The sequence below is a fragment of the Mytilinidion resinicola genome (genome assembly GCF_010093595.1).
Source record: "Mytilinidion resinicola strain CBS 304.34 unplaced genomic scaffold BDZ99scaffold_26, whole genome shotgun sequence".
NCBI classification, from domain to species: Eukaryota; Fungi; Ascomycota; class Dothideomycetes; order Mytilinidiales; family Mytilinidiaceae; genus Mytilinidion; species Mytilinidion resinicola.
Window position 1 is genome coordinate 206,312 of NW_022985462.1, and position 14,788 is coordinate 221,099.

Here is a 14,788-nt window from a genome sequence, read left to right on the forward strand (position 1 = left end):
ACCAGATCCGCGCAGGGTCGCATCGCGATTCTCCGCGCCCCTTTGGACCGAGATGCCACCGGGCGATGCGTGCGGAGACGTGTGCCGCCGACGATTCCGTAAACTACCTCTAAACCTTTAGTCAGTGTTGGGGAATCCCACACTTAACTGCCATCAGCCCACATGGACGCAATGGATGCTGCTGAGCCCTGTGACACATAGCGTTGCAAAGACTAGACACGGTCTCCACCAAGAAAACAGCTCACAGACGCGATTAGAGTTCGATGGTGTGCGCGTCTGCAAAGCACAACGCGCCTTTTAACGTCACAGAAAACGCACCGCAGGGTGAAACCATGCAGATAATCCTTCCGCCCCTAGCTGCGCAGGCTGCGGAGTTGCCAAGGGCTTCAGACAAGGGCTGCTGTGGTGTCTTCACCATTCAGCCAGGCGGGGAACCCCTCCGCTTCCGACGGCGTTCTCAACGCTCCCAAGCGATGCAGGAGTTCTCCCGATCCTGTACGCTAAAGGGTCTAGCGACGTCTATGACGGACAGACCTATGATAGGCAGTGACTCCGCAATGCTGACACCAGAAGCACACATGATCGCGGCGCTAAGTGGTCCAGATGCTGAACTTTCTGACAGGAACACCTTACGGCTTCAGATCCACTTTCCAAATGGATCAGGCAGGGCTCCCTCGACTTGCGATCGTGTGGAGGCGGTACGAGCTGCACTGGCCGCCCTACCACATGGCAGGTACCCGGCTATTGGGAGGCGACCCTCACGGGGCCCTACATAATGTGTACTAATGCCCTGCTGTTATTCGAAATATCATTTCGACATTTTTTCAGCCTTGTTGCCCCGGTCCCTTGTCGGAGACCTTGAGAATCACGAGCTTGTCCCAAATTCATACATCTTGAAACCCCCTCTCCCTCTTTCATAGACCTATCTCTTCTTTCTATAATGGCCATACCAGCTGGGGCGCCGGGCCCCGATGTCTCCATCGCCCACAGGTTCTTGGGCCCTACCGCTGCGTTCCTTGCGTTGGATATCCTTCTCTATATCGCTCGCATGTACACTCGTCTCTTCCCCACCAGACGACTAGGAATGGACGACCTAACAGCCTCACTATCAATGGTAAGCTTCACCCTCCAAAAATCCTCAACACAAAGAACACACAACTCACCACCCCCTCCCCAGTTCCTCATGATAATCATCTGGGCCCTCACGGCTCGCGCCGTCGACTTCGGCATGGGCCGCCACAACTTCTACGTCTCCCTAGAAGACCAACAACGCGCCGCGCACCTCCTCTTCGCCGTGCAACCCCTCTGGGCGTGGAGCGTCGGCCTGGGCAAGATCAGCATGGCCTGCATGCTGCTGCGCATCATGCGCTCCAAAGCCTGGCGCATCTTCCTCTACATCATCATCGGCATCCAGCTCGTGTCCACGACGGCCTTCATGTTCGTCGTCCTGCTGCAATGCCGCCCGCTCTCCGGCATGTGGGCGCCCAAGGCCTCGGACAACTGCTGGGGCCCGCTGTCGACGCAGATCGCGCTGTACGTCAACGGCGCCGTGTCCATCGTCACCGACTTCATCTTCACGTTCCTGCCCTTGACCTTCATCAGCAAGATGAACCTGCCGCTGCGGCAGAAGGTCGTGCTGTGCACGCTGATGGGCATGGGCCTCTTTGCGACGGCCGCCGGCATCGTCAAGCTGACGCTGGTGAAGACGTACACGAATGGCGGCGATACGCTGTATAAGATGGTCGATCTGTACATGTGGGGCTATCTGGAGCAGGAGATGAGCATCATTGCGCTGTGTGTGCCGTGCCTGAAGGCCCTGTTCGAGAAGATCTTGCGCAAGCTGAAGCTGGTGTCGAGCAGCGGCGGTCGGTCCAGCGAGCAGAAGAGCCGGAGTGGGTATATCAATTTTGGCAACAACCAGAAGAGCAATCCGTACGGGACACAGAAGAGCGGCACGTTCGGGGTTACGAGTCAGGCTGCGCATGAGCTGGACGTAGTCAAGCAGAAGAAGAGGGGCGATGTGGAAACGCAGAGCCAGGAGACAATCTTGCAGAAGGATGGGCAGATTACGAGGACGACGGAGGTGACGTTTGAGACGGAGACGGTTAAGGATTTTGACACGAGTAGTTCGGCGACGTGATTACTTCTTACGCGTTGTATGCATAGCGACGGCGTTTGGGATGTTCAGGCATGTTGATTCGCGATGACCTTAAAAGTAACATGATATCAAATACCCACATGCAACTTGATAACGACGCGTAATAATAGACAGATCATGCTACAAGGAGAAATGCGACAGAACGCTACGAGTGAACTCGAAAGTCGTGACATTGAGAAAGTGGCATGCGCTTCTTGGATATCTCGCACCTCGGTGATAACCTCTAGCATCGAACCGTATCGAAACGTTCGTGTGACAAGTAACGCTAGAAAATCTTTGCTAAAAGAGAAGATCCAATCTTGAGGGAATAGTAAGTCCCAACACCAAAAAGGCCAGTGAAGATGAGAAGAGTCCTCAAATTTCTTGCCTCAGCACCGACATGTCGGCCATTTGCTCCAAAGTTTCCCATTTCCGTAATCGTTGTGAACTGTGGAACATACTTGAAGTCGAACACGGTCTCAATGCCCGCAAGACCATACTTACTCTCCACAATGATCGCGTAAAAGAGCTTCTTGAGTCTCTTGACGTTCCTTCGATCGAGATACGGAATCGATCTGTACATATAGCACATGAAAATGAAGAACATGCACTGGCCAGCCATGAGGCCCCAGTAATATATTGATACACGCGGAAGCCCCAGTCGGTCGGCAAGGGCATTGCCGTTGAGCCAACGAGCGCTGGCAATCAGCATTTCTGCTGAGACGTATGTTGGGGGCGAGTTCTCGAGACTTGTGATGATGTTATTCGCTAGGATTTTGGACATGTCTGATGGATTGACTTCGTTATAAAGTAGAGTCTCCATGATGGCTTTGGCCTTGGCGGGTGTCTCGAAGTATTCTGTAGGGCATCCGAGAATGTAGCCAATGTAACGCCACAACGCGATGTAGTCAACGATCTCCTGTTGTGATAAGAAGATTCCCTGACGGGGAAAGCTCAGCCAGATCAGTGTTGCGCTGAAAGTACCGATAGTGGCCATTTGATCAAGATCATTGACAGGAATGCCCCATTCTTTGACGTTGTAGTATTCGGGTCGTTGGTCGGCAAGCTTCATGATGCGTTGCCGGACGGCGCAGTGCAGCAATCTAACGCGAATAGAAGACGCCCAGCCTTCGCCCCCAGGCTGCATTGACTGGAGTGACCTAGTGCACTGCAGAATATGCTGGGTCGTCTCGAACAGTCGCCCCCGAGCGACCTTTGGTGAGAAACCACCAGTTCTAGCAAGAGTCTCTACGACTCTAGCTGCTCCCATGCCCCCAAGCAAACTCTGGTATGTAAGGCCAGTGAGTGCAGGACCACCGTAACGGTAAAAGACATCTTGGCCTCGTTCGATCTGAGCCCAGTCCACCCAGTCTGGGACATTGTTGACTTCGGTCCACAGTTCGCTTAGTTTTGGGTCCTCCTCATGGTGGTCTCTCAGTAAAGCATAAAGGTCTCTACGAGGAATAGCAGGCTCTTCTGACTTCTCCCCTTTCGTCTGCTTTGTAGTCTCAAGACTGTTGCTGCGTGGCAAAGCGGCGCTCTCCGGCGGGTACAGTACATTCAGACGATTGAGGCACTCCTCTGCCAGGACGTCGTATGAGTATTTGAGAGGCTCAGTCTGCCTAGACGTCAAATGGTCATCAGTCCACTCAAACCTATATCCCCAACAACTGAAGTTGATCAGCCTACATTTGTTGACAAATCAGATGCAGAGATAACGTACTATCGTGTATTCTCCGTTGTGCGCCGAAACGGATTTGGAATAGCCATATTATGCTTGAAAACTACAGGAATAAAAGCGCAAAGAGGAAAAGAAATTAATGAAATGAAGAGAGAAGGAAAAGAGGAACGATTTGTTCATAGATAGCAGTCTATAGCGTCATGTGGTGCCGAGGGCCCTTTGGTGGAGAAGAGGAGACCCCTGGCAGATATGGCACATGCCCGGCCTGCAGGACATGCATCGATGTGGGCCACCGGCTTCATGTGGAGGTCTCCGGTCAGATACATTACTGTAGAGTAAAGGAAGTCGATATACTTTGGCTTTGCTGGTCAGTGGTGTTGAAGTCCCGTCCACGACGGGCGGTGGCAAAAAGGCTTCTTGGCACTGCGCTCGGGCCATTTCACCTTCCGTTGCTACAACTTTTTGTGAACTTCTCCTGTAAGATGTGTATACTCACTGTTCATTATTCCACCACATCAGCATCTACGTATGGCGTGCTCGAACTGCTCCAGGCGTACTCTGGAGCTGTTCCTTCGGGGAGCAGCTGGTATCGACACCAGCGCAACCCTTCGCTCGTCCCTACATCTAAACTTTCCGACCACACGACATTTCAGCGCCGGCACTCAATGGATCCGCCGCGACGACTCAATTCCCAATCTCTCCATACGATCTGATCCGATACCTGCGCCTGTCACGACTCCTCCAACGACTAAAAATGCAGAGTACTCAGATGCTTTTACACTTCAAAACGCTGATTCCGCCGGGTCAAAAGCTACCTCCCAAAGCCCTCCTTCAAATACACCACAGCGTAGTAAATTTAGCCCAGAGCAGAAAGAGCGGAAAAAGGCCAAGGCGAGGGCAGCTAAGGAGGCGGGTTCATCAGGCAGACCGGCAAAGGCGGAGGAGCCAGTGGAAAAGGAGCCATGGATGATAAACAAGGCCGCTCTGCAGAAGAAGTTCGGAGGCGAGAAGTGGAGTCCGCGCAAGAAGCTATCGCCTGATACTATGGACAGTATTCGACATCTGCATAAACAAGCACCAGACAAGTTCACGACGCCGGTGTTGGCTGAACATTTCAAAATTTCCCCAGAGGCTATTCGACGGATACTGAAGAGCAACTGGAGGCCTTCGGATGAGGAGTACGAAGACAGAATGCGGAGATGGGAGAAACGGGGCGAGACTATTTGGAGCAATCTGGTGGATCTGGGAGTCAGGCCTCCGAAGAAATGGCGAGATATGGGTGTTGGCAAGGCAGAACGGGGCGATGTGCCTAAGTGGAAGTCAAGATGGAGAAACCAGGTCGCTGTGAGCGACAGCATCGATGATATTCCGCTAGTGGATGAGGGACCTGGTCATGCTGCGTGGGAAGAGCCGCGGCCAATTGCTGAGCGAATCATGTAGTACTATGGCATTGAGAAAAGGGGGCCAGAAACTGGATAAACTCCAAATGTAAAACTTGTACCACCGTTTGCAACACATATCTAAACACTGCGTGACTGCGTGTTCTTCTGCAGACCTCACATGTGGACCTCAGCGGCTTTTACCGAGCCATCGCGCAAGCCCAATCGCGAACTTCAACATCGACTCTCTCACCTACTTAACCTGCCCTCTGTATCCCCGTATGCGACTACCGAATTCCTACCGCCTCTGCCTCAATGAACGTTGATAGGTGCCATGTCGAGCAGTAGAGCCACGCGGACCGGGCCCCACCCATGAGCTGCCAGCACTCCGCAAAGGAGTCTGGGGCGTCAACCACATATCCCTACCATGTCCACGAACATCCGCGTCTTCGTACAATGGAAGGAGTCGACTGTGTTTGCCGGCGAGGATATCGAATGCACCATCACCTTCAAGAACGTCGCCGCTCCGCCCGGTGGTGACAGGTCCCCAGTGCGACCCTCAAAGAATGGCTTTGCATCCGGCGGAGAGCGCCAGCGCAAGGTACTCCCATTACCGGCTCCTACGACGAGGCCCTCTGCTTCGAGAAACTCGTCATACAGCTCCCAGCTGCCTCCACCGCACCTACGAGGGCACAAACCGACTCTGTCGTTGAACACACCCGGCTCTCTAACTGGTCGACGATCACCTATACCCGTTAGCGGAGGACGCAATGGAGGCATTGCGGCGCCACACAAACATGGGAGGTCGTTGTCAATAATGTCTATGGGAACGGATGCTGTCGCGGATGCCAGTCATGAACGAGGCGCATCTGGACCTCCTACCAGGCGACCAGGTCGTGCTCATGGGAGATCGGCCAGCTTGCAGGTTATGCCGGGCAGCGGGAGCCTTTTCTCAGGTTTGAAGCCCTTATATATATCATCTTGAGGTTCGGCACGACTGACAAGATCACCAGGGTCACCACCGTTTCGCTCTTCCGCACAACACCATTCTCCTCTTATAGGATCCTCCACACCACCCGCGATATACGAGACTGGCAATGAATTTCCGCTACCTGCTCGGCCGTCAGGCCGACGAAGGCCTGGCATTTCTACAGCGCCCAGCACGCCAGCGCTGCCTACCACGACGCGAAAGCCTTCGGGCTCATTCTCACAAGCCTTCAAATTCCCTCCTGCTCCCCCTCCTCCAAACAACGTACCCGCAATGTCTCCCTCAACACCCCCAGAGTCTGCCATCAGCCCCCGTGCACGAACGCCGCAGCTTCGCGGGAATTCTCCCCGGCCGCCAGAAGAGCCTCCGCCTGGAATAGAAGTCTTGTCACCAATTCCGCGTATATTGTCTGGATCCAGCATAAATGGCACCCCAAGGAGTAGCGGGGAGTTCTACTCTATGAGCAATAACTCGTCGGAGACGCTGGCATCGGAATACATACCTCCAACGACCGCTCGATTGCTCCCGAGACCGATTCATAACAGACAGGGGTCACGCTATAATGGTCAAAGCCAGACGAAAGCTCCAGAAAGCCTGATGATGGGATATGCACAGATCATGGGTTCGTTCACTCTGGACGGCTCTCTGATAAACCAGGCACCATTCGAAGAAGTCAAGAGGAAGGGTGTTGTTGGCGGCCAGGGCGGCGGTGGCGTGGTTGGCGTAGAACGAACGAAGAGAGATAGTGGGCTGTTCGGTGCACTCGGATGGGGAAATATTGGAGAGTCTCTAGGTGGTCTTATTGGAAACTCCGAGCCTTCCAGCATTAGAGAGATGAGGGGTATCGCCAGTTTGAAGACCGTTCCATTGATCACAACGCCTCAGTCAATTCTTTTCGTTGATCTCCGACTTGCTCCTGGAGAAAGCAAAAGCTACCAGTACACGTTCACGTTACCAAGTGGATTACCGCCCACTCACAAGGGGAAGTCTATGAAGGTAGAATATCATATTACCATTGGAACTCAGAGACCGGGATCTGCCAAAGACCAGCAGATAAAGCATGTCGATGTTCCTTTTCGAGTTTTCGGAAGTGTCAACAGTGAGTCTCAAATTCTCTTCATCCGCAATTGACGCTAACTTGTTTTCCAGGTCGTGGTGAGATACTGGGGCATGATTTGATGTCTCCATATATTCTCCTAAAAGATCTCGCCAAGACTTCAACCGTAGACCCTAATGCGCTCGTATCGAACGGAATCTCGAAATCGCCTGCGAAACAGCCTGAAACCGAGGATCCGCTTTCAGACTTCCTGGGCTACGTAGATAACCTTCTAGAGAAACCTCGCCAAAATTCGAGCATGGGCCTGCTATCGCCTACCGAACCTATCCCTGGAAGGCTTTCAGTGGCCGAGGAGCCCGAAACGATGAAAGAAGCCATCGATCTAGCGATCCTCCGGAGCAACGTCACCAGCGCATCCAACCAGAGCGCCAACAGATTCGAAATCGCCCGCAGCGGACGACGCGTAGCTGTCATTATGCTCGCCCGTCCCGCATACCGACTCGGCGAGACCATATCCGCTGTTATTGATTTCAAGAACGCAAATATCCCGTGCTACTCGGTACACGTGTCGTTAGAGACCTCCGAGAAGGTCGACCCAGCCATCGCGCTGCGCTCAAACGCTAGCATCTACCGCGTAACGAGGAAAGTGCATGCGTCCTTCGCCGAGAACACCCTTTTCGCTCAGCGCTTGTCTTTCTGCCCTACGATCCCGCCGAATAGTACGCCGGAGTTCATCACTAGCGGCGTTAGTCTTGAGTGGAAGCTAAGAATCGAATTCATCACGCCGCGCCTCACGCACGAAGATGGCGATGAGGCGATCTGGAACGAATTGCTCGAGGAGATATCTAGCGATGACCGCGGTGTCATACTCGGCGCAGTGGAGAGGCTGCCGTGCGATAGCTTCGAAGTCGCTGTGCCTGTGAGGGTTTATGGCGCGGTGGCTGGTCCTGGGGAGGCTGTGGATGCGGAGGGCCTTGCTGTCTAATGAGTTCGTGGGTCGTGATAGCATGACGCCGGGTTGGAAAATCTTGGGTGCTGAAGGTGGCGTTAGGGCTGCTATCTGCTACTTGTACATTATGGGCCACAAGAGTTAATGTGGTTTTCGGCCATGCTAAAAGCGAGGGGAGGGTCGAGCTAGATCGGTTCAATTAGAGTATATTCTTTTACACGGCCTTGAAATGCTGGTGTTGTGACAGCTTTAGCGGATACCGTGACTGGCTCGTCAAAACTGTCACTTTCTATTATCGATGACGTGATAGAGAACGTCAAGCGGTGCTGAGCGAGTGTAAATAAGCCTAGAATTAACGTGTATATGCGCTGAGAGTGTACTGCCCGGACACTGCCCGTGATACTTCTTCCTAATCCGCCAAGACCTCAGATGCATTCATGCAAGAAGGCATCGTTTTAGAATGACGTCGGTAGTTCTTACATGCGCCTCGTAGCTTCCGCAATTCTCGGACCTCGTTCTGCGGTAAAGGGTTTGAGAGTGGAATTCCACTAGACTCTTGTAGGGCATCCCTCGACTCTGACCAATGGTAGTTGTTCTGGTGTATGTTACGGCCGAGACACCGACAGTCGGCGAATGTTGCGTACTTTTCATCCGGGATCGTTCCACCCAGAGCTTCATTTAGCTTCGTAAATACGCTCTCTTGCTCGATAGCGAGGATGAGAATATATATATATATATATAGGTAACAACACAGGTCCTCGGCCAGCTCCTGGCATCACTCTACTGGCCAATCTCCAAACTCCCTAAATCCTTCATGACAAAGAGCTCTCAAACTTCAACTGATCAATTTAAAACACTTACCATACATCTACATCCACTCCTCCGTCATATCTATACCTACAACCTTATCAACTATCCCCGATACTAGGGACGCAACGAGCCGACCTCAATACCTCTTCAACTCCATCGACCCAATTCCCCACACAACCGCGCCTTCATCCTCAACCTCTCCCCAAAATGACCTCCCTCTTCCCCCACCCTGCCTATGCCGAAGAACAACCCTACGCCCGCACAGTCCTCTACCTCCATGTCATCCGCGCGGCCACACAAGCCGCGCCGCTCGTCGCGACTTTCACCGCAACCGCCTCCTCCCTCTACTACCGCCCGCGGTCCCTCGCTGCGTTCGTCCCAAGGCTCATAACCCACTCTGCCCACGCTGTGCCTCTAGGCATCGTCTTCGCTGGTCTGGCGACTACGGGACGGATGTACGGGCGCGAGGAGATCGAGTGGCAGGACCGCGCGTGGCGGCTGTTGGAGAATAAGGGGCAGGAGGGGGCGGATTGGTGGGCGATTGGGGGTGGGGTTAGCGGTGCGGTTGTGGGGATTGTGGGTGCGAGGAGGGGCGTGCTGCCTGGGGTTGTTAGCGGGAGGTATCTTGGGAGGACTGCGAAGTTGGTGGTGGGAGGGGCGGGAGTGGGGATGGGACCGGTGGGGATGGGGTTGGGGCAGGTGTATTCGGGTCTGAAGGGGTGAAGAGGATACATGGACTGAATATGAGGACGAGTGAAGGATTCAAGAGGATATGGATGTATATAGGGTCAGTGTATATACGAGGCGATGTTTTGCGATAGAATGCACAATATTGTTGGGCTTAGGGACCTTGTATATATTTGGACGCATTGCCTTCTTTCTACAAAGGTACGTATATCAAAACATACATGAATTCTGGCCTAGTTTCTTCTAGCACACCCAGGCCGAACGGCTATTCCTACCAAGTTGAAGTACATTGGCTTTACTGCCATCACCGCCTTCCGGTTCAAGACGCTTTCGTAATCACGTCGATACTAACTAGTTCTCCTATTGACCCCCACAAGGGCTTCATCAGCTAGTACAACAAGGGTAGTGAGGCGTTTGCGCTAATAGGACACTCGGCATCTCCACTCCGGCGGCAGGTCAAACAAGCTTTCCTGGCGTGCTCCGAGGACAAGGCACGGCACCACAACGACGGCACGCCGCAAATCTGGCATCAGCATTGGGGCATCCGACGACGGCAGCCAGAGATGGCCTCCAGGCGCGCCATGCATGGCCGGCTTGACGCTGATAGTCATACCGACGGGTCTGACAGGCGACTTGAAACCGAAGCCCGCCCCCGAGAGGGTGGAGGGCGTCGCTGCAGGGAGCTTGTCCAACGACGGCGCCCGGTGCGTACGCAACCAGATTTTAAGGCTTAGCCGCGCTCAGATAATGCGTCGTCATGACTTCCACGCACCTCATTTCTTTCTCTGCACCTACTTTTCACTCTCTGCTTCCTGTTGCACTGCATCTGTCTCTTCCACACTCTCTGCATTCCCTTTTCACGCTCTCTGTGCCTCCCAGCGCTCATTTGCCGCCTCCTACGTAGCCAGCCTGCGCCCCAGGAACGTGTATAATACCACATAATTACAGCCTTCCCGTTCCTTCAAGATGCGCTTCCTTACCAGACTCCATGCTATTAGCGCTATGGTGATTGTAACCCTCTTCTACTTCGGATGGATACTACCGTCTCTACACATCAAGACTCGCATCCAAAAGGCGTGGAACGGCCACTCGCGTCAACTAGTGGTGTTTGGGGACGACTGGTCAGACATTGGTGAATACCGAATTTCTCCACCGAAAGCTGCCTCTGTCCCGGTGCGAGATGAAGACCGGGGTCAGCTATGGACGGAAGTGTTGTGCAAAGAGGTACTAGTTACACATTCCCATCGTGGGAGGTGTGCTGACGCTCCGCAGCTGGTTTGCGACTACATTGACAATTTCGCCCGATCGTCGATACCCGGCGACAACAGCAGCATGGGATCCTTGGTTGACAATGACATTTATGCCAACGCAACATCATCGAACGAGACATCGCACAACCTCGTCCCCGATTTCAAGACACAGGTGCAGCAATGGATCAATTTCGAAAAGCAGAAGCGACTGATGCCTTTACGCCATGGAAAGGGGGAGTGGACTGTTTTCACTGTGCAGTTTGGCGTGTGGGATCTGCTGAAGTATGCCAGCCTCGGACGGAAACAGGCCACATTCGCGATAGACCGCAGCATCGAAGAGCTCTTTCACAACCTCAACACCATCGCAGAGCACAAGTCTGAACCTATCAAGGTCGTCCTACCAGTCTTGTTCGACGTTACGTTTCTCCCTCGCTTCGCGAACCTGAGAAACGACCACTCAGCCGAATTCGCGTTCGATCAGCACTTCGCCGTCTTTCTTCTAGGCTACTGGAACGCTGTCTTGTCTCGGGCAGCGACTCATTGGACTGGCGGTGAGATTGTGATGCCAGATGTTAACCGGATATTGGTCAACGAGGTTCGTGCGAGACAACTCTACACAATGGGCATCACAGACGCTTCGGGAGCGGGGACACAAAAGCCGTTGTTCAAAGAGGTGGTGATGCCTTGTCTGTCTGCGTCGGTACCGCAGGATGAGGACCTGCAGGGAGCCATGTCAAATAGATGCACTGAGCCGACAGGCCACCTCTTCTGGTAATACTGACCTTTGAACTTTACCTGTTTCATGCTAACCTTCAGGTAGGGATGACATGCACCTCGGCGGGACAGCTCATACACTCATCGGGAAAAATGCCGCCGAACTAGTCAACAGTAATGATACCGTTAATATAGACGCCCTTGAGAAGGAAAAGAACTCCGATAGTACGGCTTCGGTATGGTCGGGTTTGAGAAAGCTGGGAAGATCAGACTTCAGGTTGAAGTTTCCTCCAACAGATTAACTCCGAAATTGGCATTACTGCTAGAGTTGGTCAGGTTGCATTCCAAACCCTATGAGTGCGTACAAGCGTTTGTACGCATTGTGGGCTGGCGTTGCCGCTTCCTTGCATCGGCCTCTGTGCTGGAATGTCTCAGTGTGGTCACGGATGTCTTGGCCGCCCTGGGGCGAACGAGAACAAAGAACTTCCGTCGCGAACAGCTCCGCACCTGCAAATGTCTAGAACAATCACTTACAAGCTGTCTCGGCTGGGGCGCGAACAAAGAAAGCCCACTATTGAGGGACGGGGAATAATAGCCACAAAGCAGCCGCCATGCTGCCCCAATCCTTGGTACATATCCCGCGTCCTGTTCGGAATACAATGAAATTCTTCCTCAAAGAAGCCTACTACCTCCAAGAAGCCTACTAATTATCAACTAGAGCCTCCGTCGACAATGCTGACCTCTCGAGTTCTGCCACCGATTTTTCGGTCTCCTCAATTGCAGGCCACCCCGCAACTTATCACCAACACCACGCGACGGAACGACATCGCCCAAGACCCGAGAATGGGCACCGATGCTCATCGTAAGAATCCCGGGAATGGCGAGAAGGGCGCTACGAGTTCTCGTAGGCTATCAAAGACAATGTTGACCCGATCAGCATCATCTCCGAGCCCTTCTCGACATTCAAAGGGCACTCCGTCGCCGTCTCCCCAGACCTCGCCGGCTCGCATTACACGGAAGAGGGCAGCATCACTCCTCGATACTGCGAACAGCAAGGCGAGACCGGAAGAGCAGCAGCACAGCCCTCCGAGTTCGAGGGAGAGCAACGGGCAGGTACGTGGAGAGTTTGCAGGACATGTTTGCCTTTGCCAGCCTGAACCAAAGATTCCCCGCCCCAGGAACGGTAAGTCCTTGTTTGACTTTCTTTGTCTGCTTGGAACGGATGCTGGTCCGAATGCTATTACCGACAAAGACATGTCTTTATATGTAATCCTCGTAGACCCTACTAGATGGCGACTGATTCTTTGTAGCATTTATTCTTTATCGTCAGCATCACCAACAAACTGTCGTGGCTCGTCACCCTGGACTTGCAAACCCAGAAATTTCGAAGGTCATCGGCGAGCAGTGGCAATCTGAGCCCGACTCGGTGAAGGGCGAGTGGAAAGCCCTTGCAGATGTGAGTTTTCTCGATGCCGAGTGGTGATTGCAAGTGACGGCTGCTGATAAAATGCAGGAAGAGAAAAGCCGGCACCAGGCACTCTACCCTGACTATCGATACTCGCCTCGTCGAAACGGGAAGCCGGGTGCTCTTCCAGAGAACCCATCTGGGCAGCACACGACTGTCGACAAATACAGGTGTCCGCGGTGTGGTGGGCGGAGTATCCGAACTCCTACCAGCCCATTTCCGACTCCACAGCCGACGCCGCTGCTGCCTCCTCCAAAGCAGTCCCCCAACTCCACTTCAACAACCCGCTTCCTCCCGATGATGAACAATTTGAGTCTGGAATCTCCTCAAGCACGCCGCGCCAGACCAGGACCATCGAATTTGAGTAGCATTCAAGTGTCTGCTAGTCCAGGGGACACTACCATGTACAGTCCGCTTTCGCCGGACTCCAAACGCCGTCGCTATAATATCAGTGGATACGCTCCTCCAAGTGCTCGACGTGTGGAGAGTGCTCCGTACTATACCTCTCACACGAGACGTGACTCGCTCCCTCCAATACGACAATCTCCTCCAAACACAGCCATCATGCCACCGCCACGCACTCCTCGCCGAGCTTCTGTGGACATGACTCTCAACAATCTCCCTGCCGTAGGTCATGACCAGAGTCGAAGCGTAGAGGCCATGGTGATGAGTGTGCCGTATCCGGTGAAAATCAAAGTACTCGGGAAAATCACACCGCCGCTTAAAACGCCTGGGCTTACCAGCCCGGCCAACGCAGTCCGTGGCGCCATTATCAGCGTCGAAGGTGACGACCTCGAGGCTGTGAAAGAGCTCTGCCTTTGGCTCGAAGAGTTTCTAAAGAAAGACGAGTTCCAAGTGCAGCCCAAGATGTTCGATCCGCCCAAGTTGCCAGACGACGAAAAGAAGGAGGTCACGTTCGCGGACTATCTCGATATCATAAAAGAGTGGCACGGGAAGAGCAAGGAGATGGTTGAGTATATCACTACTCCGGTAGCTTCGGATGACACGCCTGAGTCGAGCTCAAAAGGCGACACGAACGACAAAGAAATGGAGGATGCGGATAAGCCGAAGGGGAAGGAGGAGAAAGCGGAAACAGCGGCAAAGGCAGAAGTCAAACCTGTCATCATCCTCCCGACGTACCAGCTACATGCTTCGAACGTCTACACATCGCGCATTCCGATTGCTGATGCGTACTCGCCAACGGACCATTGGCAATGGATGGCGACGCTCTGGCGAGGAACGGTCGGGCCGGATCTCACCATCTACATCCGCGATGCGAAATTCGAGGAGCTGCAGAAGGAGAAGATGGTAGATCTGGTCGACGAGATAAGATGTTTGACTGTAAGAAAGGAAAAGGGATCGAGCAAGGTGGAGGACTCGGCACTGCGGCGAATTGGGTTCGAGGTGGGAGAGTGGATCAGAACGGTAGGACAGGAGAAGAGCGGACATTAGGCACAATTTGCGGATGGGCTTGGGTGGTTTCATGACATGAAGTTCTTATTATGATTCTTCTGTATGTCCGCGTGGACGCGACTGAGTTTACTTGGTGGTTTGAGTGATGAATGAGCAATACGTGGGACTCAGTGACTGCGTGTGCGTTTTGGTCAGGCTTTTACTTTCCTCGGGCGGATGGTACAAGCGTATATAGTCAGAGTTGTAATATAACTAATA

General features: G+C 53.3%; 6 protein-coding genes across 6 annotated transcripts; 5 read left to right on the top strand and 1 right to left on the bottom strand.

Moving 5' to 3' along the window:
• Window positions 1-817: 817 nt before the first annotated feature.
• On the top strand, window positions 818-2,299 carry BDZ99DRAFT_453206 (uncharacterized protein). Its single transcript, XM_033718317.1, has 2 exons — window positions 818-1,114; window positions 1,178-2,299. The coding sequence occupies exons 1-2, from the start codon at window positions 941-943 to the stop codon at window positions 2,138-2,140; spliced, it is 1,137 nt and encodes a 378-aa protein (XP_033570487.1). The 5' UTR covers window positions 818-940; the 3' UTR covers window positions 2,141-2,299.
• A 71-nt stretch (window positions 2,300-2,370) lies between these two features.
• On the bottom strand, window positions 2,371-3,907 carry BDZ99DRAFT_426919 (uncharacterized protein; the record flags this gene model as incomplete). The annotated part of the gene is made up of 2 exons (XM_033717136.1): window positions 2,371-3,807; window positions 3,861-3,907. 2 exons carry the CDS (start codon window positions 3,905-3,907, stop codon window positions 2,424-2,426), a joined length of 1,431 nt encoding a protein of 476 aa, XP_033570488.1. The 3' UTR covers window positions 2,371-2,423.
• Window positions 3,908-4,302: 395 nt separating this feature from the next.
• On the top strand, window positions 4,303-5,258 carry BDZ99DRAFT_453211 (uncharacterized protein; the record flags this gene model as incomplete). The annotated part of the gene is made up of 2 exons (XM_033718318.1): window positions 4,303-4,547; window positions 4,710-5,258. The coding sequence occupies exons 1-2, from the start codon at window positions 4,347-4,349 to the stop codon at window positions 5,256-5,258; spliced, it is 750 nt and encodes a 249-aa protein (XP_033570489.1). The 5' UTR covers window positions 4,303-4,346.
• An 863-nt stretch (window positions 5,259-6,121) lies between these two features.
• On the top strand, window positions 6,122-8,427 carry BDZ99DRAFT_453215 (Rgp1-domain-containing protein). Its single transcript, XM_033718319.1, has 3 exons — window positions 6,122-6,153; window positions 6,211-7,284; window positions 7,335-8,427. Exons 1-3 carry the CDS (start codon window positions 6,126-6,128, stop codon window positions 8,225-8,227), a joined length of 1,995 nt encoding a protein of 664 aa, XP_033570490.1. The 5' UTR covers window positions 6,122-6,125; the 3' UTR covers window positions 8,228-8,427.
• Window positions 8,428-8,886: 459 nt separating this feature from the next.
• On the top strand, window positions 8,887-9,568 carry BDZ99DRAFT_426928 (uncharacterized protein; the record flags this gene model as incomplete). Its single annotated transcript, XM_033717137.1, has 1 exon — window positions 8,887-9,568. A coding segment is annotated over exon 1 (360 nt), but the record flags the coding sequence as incomplete, so codon positions are not given.
• A 1,086-nt stretch (window positions 9,569-10,654) lies between these two features.
• On the top strand, window positions 10,655-14,569 carry BDZ99DRAFT_491608 (uncharacterized protein; the record flags this gene model as incomplete). The annotated part of the gene is made up of 6 exons (XM_033723111.1): window positions 10,655-10,912; window positions 10,961-11,709; window positions 11,759-11,935; window positions 12,495-12,835; window positions 12,963-13,108; window positions 13,166-14,569. The coding sequence occupies 6 exons, from the start codon at window positions 10,655-10,657 to the stop codon at window positions 14,567-14,569; spliced, it is 3,075 nt and encodes a 1,024-aa protein (XP_033570492.1).
• Window positions 14,570-14,788: the final 219 nt, after the last annotated feature.